The sequence below is a fragment of the Cariama cristata genome, unplaced genomic scaffold (assembly GCF_000690535.1).
Source record: "Cariama cristata isolate BGI_N322 unplaced genomic scaffold, ASM69053v1 scaffold4253, whole genome shotgun sequence".
Lineage (NCBI taxonomy): Eukaryota > Metazoa > Chordata > Aves > Cariamiformes > Cariamidae > Cariama > Cariama cristata.
The window spans coordinates 26,204-33,417 of NW_009608851.1; the positions used below are offsets into that span (position 1 = coordinate 26,204).

Here is a 7,214-nt window from a genome sequence, read left to right on the forward strand (position 1 = left end):
TTTACTGTCATGGTATAATAATTCTCAATTACAAGTGCCTTGACATGATATTTCCTACCTGTGTTGCACTGGCCGCTTGCTTGTTTGCTTGTAGTTTACTGTGGGTGGTGAACAAATTTTACTGCCTGTAGATTAGTAATACATAAGCAAAAGGGAACGCTGTGACAGCAAGTGTTTAATAGGGAGTGGGTTAGGAGGTTTTCTACCTCTGAAAAAGCATGCTTGGAGTTAAGCATTAATTAATGGTGGAGGTCTTTTGTGGTTTGGTTTTGGTTTGTGTTTTTTTTAAACTTGAGCCGAGAGGGTGGGCAATAGGGAAGGGGAGAACGCGAAGGTTAAAGCAACTCCATAAGAATTCCTTCATTTGCTGTTTATTCACCTGTGCATGAACATAATTTTGTGATGGAGCTTTTGTCAGGCCAGGAAAAGACACGGGTATCCTGCCACGAATGCCCCTTTTAGCCACACACTGGTTTTTGGACAGGTAAAGGACTTTTCCTTACCAAACATGCTGCCCCCCTCCCACCCCCACAAGCCTCCTCAGCTGTGAAAGTTGGAGGAGAGACAAGAGCCTCTACCTTCACAGTCTTCTACTACTGTGTGACTGAGGGATTTTCAAACTGTTCTCTTTACCTTTCCGAGATGTCAGTGCTAACACACAGTTTTTACTTTACGGTTAAAGAGATGGTGAAAAAAAGCCAACTTACCCCCCCATATCCCTTCCCAACAAACAGTTTTATTTTCTAACTAGTAGGCATGGGGTGGGGAAACAGCAGCCCTATCTTCTCCCCCAAGGGCCATGCAGGCTGCTTTTGGCAAGTTACCCACTTTCCATTTTCTAGAGAAGGTGGTGTGTTCTTCAGAGGTGGGTGTCAGTGAACGTGGTGTGCTCCTTGGTGACCGTGCTGAAGCCTTTGATGACATTGACAAGATCTTCTTCATCTAGATACTGTTAGGAGGGCGGGAAAAAAAAAGAGCATGTAAGCCAAAGCTATACCAGACTAAAAGTGATTCCTTCATTTCTCTTTCCTCCCACCTCCTAAAAAAAACACTTCTGAAATAGTCAGATAAATAAGTGCATTTCTACTTCTCTACATGTTTTCCCATTCCTGCCAGCCTGAGGTAAAAACCTAAAGCATTCAAGCACCTGAATCGAAACCAACTAGATTTTCATAGTAAGCAGTAAGTTAAAAAAAAAGTAATCAATTACTAGATATATCTGACAAATGGTAAATAAAATAGTGTTTGTTACAGTGTGATGGGGAACTTGGAGAGGTGAAAAGAAAAAGAATAGATGTTTGTATTTTTCTTTTGTGGAACAACCACGTCACCCATGATTTAGGTAAGATTTTCTTCAAGCTTCTAAAGGAAGGTCTGAGCTTCTTCTGTCTGCACTAATGCTAATGCATTGAGCCAGAGAAAGAGTTGAAAACAGGAGAGAAATAAACTGCCTGTTTCCATAGCATAAAGAACTCACCAGCAGTGTTACTGCGGGTATGTGTCCTTGGCCACTTCAACCATTCAGTGTATTAATTTGCAAGATGGACAAAGGGGTGAACAAAACTTGCTGACAGTCCTAAGCCACGGAGTGTAATAAAGGGAAGAACTGAGCGAAAAGCATTGCAGGAGGTTTGTTTGCAAGAGGTTAGCTGAGCAACCCAGGAGCAAAGACAGTTAGGTTCAGGGAAATGTAAATGTACAGAGGGTGAACAGAAGAGCCTGACTTGTATATATATCTGCTGATTTTAAAAAGCAGCTGAGCTCATGCTGTCAGGGTGGTTTACCACCAAAAGTGAGAGGAAGTTTTTGTTCTGCTCCTACCACTTCTGAAACTCATTGGACTATTCTGTAAACCAGTTCTAACGTACCAACATCCGGCGTGTGTATGGGGGGTTTGCAAGCTCAGCCAAATCGTGATGTTAGCACAAGATAAAGAAACAGAGCAAGAGCTTCTTCTCTTAGCCTCAGGAAGCTGTTCTTTTGGCTAATGAGATCATATAGAGGTACACCCTGGGTGGGTTGTTAGTTTCCAAGAAATTAAATCGCAAGGATGTGATAGCTCTGAGAGAGAGACTCAAGGCTGAGTCACAATACTGCTAACTCAGAAAGTATACGAGCCACAGAGTGGAGGCTGGCAGGTTAACCTGTACCTGTAGGTTCACTTTGCATTTTGGAGAAAATCCACTCAATGATAACTGCGCACTCCATCTGACTTTGTTACTACCTCGCATACCCTTCACCTCATTTGTCTTCTTTTTAGGAACCTTATCAGGGTTATCAGTGGGAGCAAACACTTGCGTCTCCATGGCCCCTGAACCCCTTCCCACACATTTGCTCAGGGAAGGGTAGACACCAGGGGGGTGGAGGTTAAAAAGGCTTTTTCATGGTGCCAAAGAGGGAGGGAAGTTTCCACTGTCCTTGACTTGAGAATCATAACTTCTTACATCTGCATGTTCAGGTCCATGTTGGTGACACTGGCCAATCCTGTCCTGTCCTATATTAAAAGGCAGATACTCTGCCTGCCCCCCCCCCCAAAAGTCCCATGTGAGCAGAGTTTGAAGTGATTCGTCACACATGCCAGAAGATCTGAGCATTCTCATGATCTCTGCATCATGACTGAGCAGAGGACAGGGAGCAGGTCTTGTCAGCAATTGAGTCCAAGGTCACAGAACAGGAGTCACTAGAACACAAGCTCCTGCTTCTGGCACTGAGTGTGTGAAAGGTGCCAAGACATCCCTCCTCACAACATGTATGTTTGCTGAAATGCATGGAGAGCAAAGCCTATGGGTTGACTAAATAGAAAGGACTTCTTCAAGATGTATGTCCCTGGTAGACCATGGAGTTATTGGTTCAATGGAAACTGTAGACAGATGCATGTGGCCCCCTCACATCCTGTAAGAGCAGTGTGTGATCACCTGCGGCTTCAGAAGACAGCAGTAGGCAGGAAGGATTTTGAGGATCTAATCTTTAACCATGTCCTTCTAGGTGTTTTTGGTTGTATCTGCAGCAGCTTTTGATATTTAGACCATTTCATGATTCTAACAGAACACACACATCACTAGCAGCTGACGCACAACAGCATCACAGAGGAACAGGAGTCCTTACCAAGCCACGACCAGTACCGCGATGATTGCGAAGAATGGCATCCCAAGGTGAGTCTTCAACAAGAGACTTCTTGTCATAGAGGTCGAGCAGCTGGCTGACACTACGATGAAGAGAGGCTGGGGAATATGTGCGGCTTAGCTGGCTCTGACTTGGTCTCCTTGCCCCAGATGCAAGATGGACACTGCGGTTGCTCGTGGGAGACCCAGCTCCTGGAATTTTCGTATCTGCCAGCCCCTACAAGGAAGACAGAAACTAATAAATCAAAAATAAAGGGCATGGTCTCAAACACTTTATCTGAACAAAACCAAAGCAGGAGTGGGAGAGAACAGAGAAACAGAAACCCATGCTTCAAAAATGATGCAAAGTTATAAACAGAAGAAAAAACAAAAATTAAAAAAAATGGACCTTTCCCCATTGTAGGACAATCATATCATTTAAAAGGGAAAAAACAAATTTCTGAAACAGGACTTTCCCTGATTTTTTTTTTCCCCTCTCCCTAATTTTTTTGTTAAAGTAAGTAGCCAACAGGCAGAGGTCCAAAGATTTTTGACTACCAGAATGATAGCCCAGACTTGCACAGCAAGAGGATGTTAGCAGACGTCCTTTTTTAGTTATCATGACCAGGATAAAGACATTCACCCACCAGGGGAAACATGCAATGTAAGATGGCTTCATGCATGCTCTTTGGGTCATCTGGCACACCACGCATTTTGCAACTCTGCAAGCTAACGACTCTACCTCAAAGTGCATTGTGTAACTTTTGAGAGTGACACTGCTTGATGAATCAGATGTGTCAGCAATCGTCTCAAACTGAGATTAAAGAGAGGGAGGAAAAGCATTAGGACAGGGCAAGGTGCAATGCAGGTACAAGTCTGGTCCTTACGGAGGGTGTGAATTAGCTGCAGCTCTGTGAAGCGGAGCAATGGAGCAGGCTGTGGGGGAGTAGGGGAACTGGCAAAGATTAGGCACTATTAAACTTTTAACTGGTCATCGAGTACTGCGTGGGCCAGCATTGCTTGCCACATGACCTCACTAACACTTGTAAAACAAACACAAGCGATTTTGCCACTTCATAGTAGCTCTATCCTAACTTCTCAGATTAGGTCCTTCAACTGATGTAGATGTAGATGCATAGTGATGTAGAATCTTCCTCTCTATTACTTTAGTCCATGACCTTCTTGGAAAAAAGGAGGGGGGGCAGGGGAGAAGAAAAGAAGGGACAGGAACATGGAAAGGAATTGTGCGGGCACGCCAACAGCAAAGACATTTTAAAGTCAAGAGGAACACCAGAACATGACAGACTGTAGAGGAAAAGGAATCAAAACCATGAGACCAAAAAAAAAAAGAAGTTTCTTATGCTCTTAGCCTTTGCCAGGAGAAGGGGCACACTGGAAATCCCATTGTTTCCAAGAGCTCCTTGGTTGAGGCACAGATGCAGCTTCTTGGCACTGAGACAAGAAGGAACAGAATGCGTGAAGGATGCAGGAGTCACTATCCTGCTTGCTGGTGCTCACAGGAAAAAGAAGCTGAGAAGTGACAAGAAGAATCATCTCACAGCCTGTGCCTGGCAAGAAGCATGGAAATGGAAGGCACTGCTGCTCCCATTCTCAGTCTCGTAACAATTGCCATATTCCTTTTGTCTTGCTTTTTCTCAAAGGGTAGGATAGCACTACTACTCTGCTACAGGGTGGAACGTGTTCTTTAGCTTTTTTTTTACAGAATTATAACTTGTCATAATAAAAATGATACAAAGCCTTTGCCTTCCTCTTTATCACTCCCCAGCAGTCCTGCTCCCACTTCTCCTGTGGTCCCACCGTGGTTCTACGTGCACAGATGCACACACACATTTTGTGAAGGTCCCTAGCTTTACCTCGGTTGCACTCACTCTCTCCCAAACCCTCCTGGCACGCAGCTCATCCTAGAGCTGTTCAGCTGGGTTCTGGGTGGATACTAGAAAGAAACAGAGCCTCTACCTAAGTTCTGCTTTTTGCAGGCACGGTTTCATGGGTACCTTACAAAGACTGTCGGGTTGATCCTGGTTAGCTATCCACAACAGATAGCTGGGAACACGTGAAAGGTTCCTTGGAAAGCACATTTTATCACCTGCCTTGTCACAGCGTGCCAAGGCCTTTTCAGCTCTATTGCAGATGTCAGCTAACATCAGATGACATCAGTGACTTTGCATTTTCTGTGACTCCAGATTTAAAGTTTGTCATAGGCATCAGAAGCTTTTCAGGGCCTGCAGACCAGGTGCCATAGGGCTCTTTTTGGACTAAGCGCCTGTAGCCTGGCTCTCTGTGCCTGCATAGGTACACCAGACAGCCCATTTCCTACACTGAACAGCCTTCTTGGTAACAAATAGCGAAAACAAAATGGTGGGAGGAGGAAGAAAAACTGTGTGTGTGTTTGCAGGGGCAGATAAAACTATAACATGAGGGATACAGAACATTGCATTTTACCAAACATACCGGATGGGTTTCACCTGATGAATACACACTCATTGGTGACGTTCTTTTCTGGAGTGGAACTAAAGGAGGTCTGTCTCGTGCATAGGGTTGCTTGTGGACTTTCCTTTGAAGAATTAAGGAGAGAAGAATAGCCAAGAGGATCAAACCTAGAACTACCATCAGCACTGCAAACCACAACTCGTTGTAGAATTTTACACGTTTGGACTCCGCTTTGTCCTTCTCTCCAGGTGTTGTCAAGATCAGACCTGTAAAAATCAAGAGGGATTAGGTGACAAAGGGAATGTTATTTCCGAATGTGTTTAACAATATGCTGTCCCTTTCTTTGCTAATAAATTAGGCAGAAATTTAAGTAATTTTGTCATCATATGCTTATTTGCACTTATGTTCAAGGTGGCATAATGGTTCAATATGCTAGCGGGCTATAATAAAAAGCTTACTACCCTCAAGAGACCCTGCTTAAAGTTCTGGCATTGCTGCTTAGGCTGGAAATCACCACTGCATCAGCAGCTCTTGAGAAAGAGGCGGTGGAGGTGGAATGCAAGGGAAAAAAGGGCTCTCCAAGTAACCTTGAAGAGTGGAAATGACTATGGTAGTTTCAGAGTGGTACAGACAGAGGACATTCTCTCCAGCACTGTGTAGTGGCAGTTAAAAACAGAGAGGGAGGAAGACTTAATTGAAATAAGTGATAAATTAATACAAAAGCAAACAATATGAAACATTTTATTCTTCCTTCCCTCACCTGTTGAAAAAAAAAAACCCACACACAACCACTTGGTCGGCTTTGCTTACACACAACGAAAGCGCAAGAAATCTCAGTGACAGGATTTCCTGGTTATCTGCAATCCTACATGCGTATCCAGACTCTTGGCTAAGGAATTTCCAACACCTTAGCTTGCAAACCTCTTCTGCAAGTGGCGCTGATCGAGTTTGCAGCAGACTCTGAGTACAAGTGGCAATCAAAAGAACAGAAGAGCAGAGTGTGGAAGGTGATGGATGTAGAGCAACTGGGAACATTTTATAATGCCTTTATAGCAGCCTTGCCTGAAATTCTGCAGGAGGATGGAATGAGAGCATGAAAAGGGATATAAGGGAAATGCAGTCTAGAGAGTAAGTGCAAAGACAAGGCCCGTCTGTTTCAAGACAGAAGCTGAACAAGATGCAACTCAAAAAATAAATAAATTAATTAAAACCAATGTCAGTTAAAATGGTTTGACCTTAGTTTTGCTTCCCAGAAAACTAAGGAGTTAAAAAAAAAAAAAACAAACAACTTTTTACTGGTAAGCATCTACTACGCAATGGACAACAAGTGACTGGGATGTCACCACACCAAACTCCCTCACTTCCACAAAACAGGCAAAGGCCTTGTGGACAGCAGGTGTTACAGACTGGGTCCTGACAACATCTCGTATGACATTCTCATAAACTGGTTAGGGAAACGCATCCCAGGTGAAACTGCAGAGACTGGCTGGTTGGTCATCTGAAGGGAGCAGGCGGATGCCCCTTGCTGGGGTGGGTGGAATGCAGGGGGGAGAGAGGATATGTATTGTCATTGTCAAACTGAGGAGGAATGTGGGAGGACAGGATTACAATTCAAGATAATCTTAATCTGGAAATTACATCTGGAAGAGAGCAGATTCTACT

At 44.0% G+C, this 7,214-nt stretch overlaps 1 protein-coding gene across 1 annotated transcript in view; it reads right to left on the reverse strand.

Moving 5' to 3' along the window:
- Nucleotides 1–859: 859 nt before the first annotated feature.
- LOC104159409 (usherin-like) overlaps nt 860–7,214 on the reverse strand; it is a 138,319-nt gene continuing 131,964 nt past the window's right edge. Inside the window, exons 32-34 of the mRNA XM_009697307.1 lie at nt 5,574–5,818; nt 3,106–3,339; nt 860–949 (exon numbers count right to left, since the gene is read on the reverse strand). Of these exons, the coding sequence (XP_009695609.1) occupies nt 860–949; nt 3,106–3,339; nt 5,574–5,818 (569 nt within the window). The remainder of the gene's footprint in view (nt 950–3,105; nt 3,340–5,573; nt 5,819–7,214) is intronic.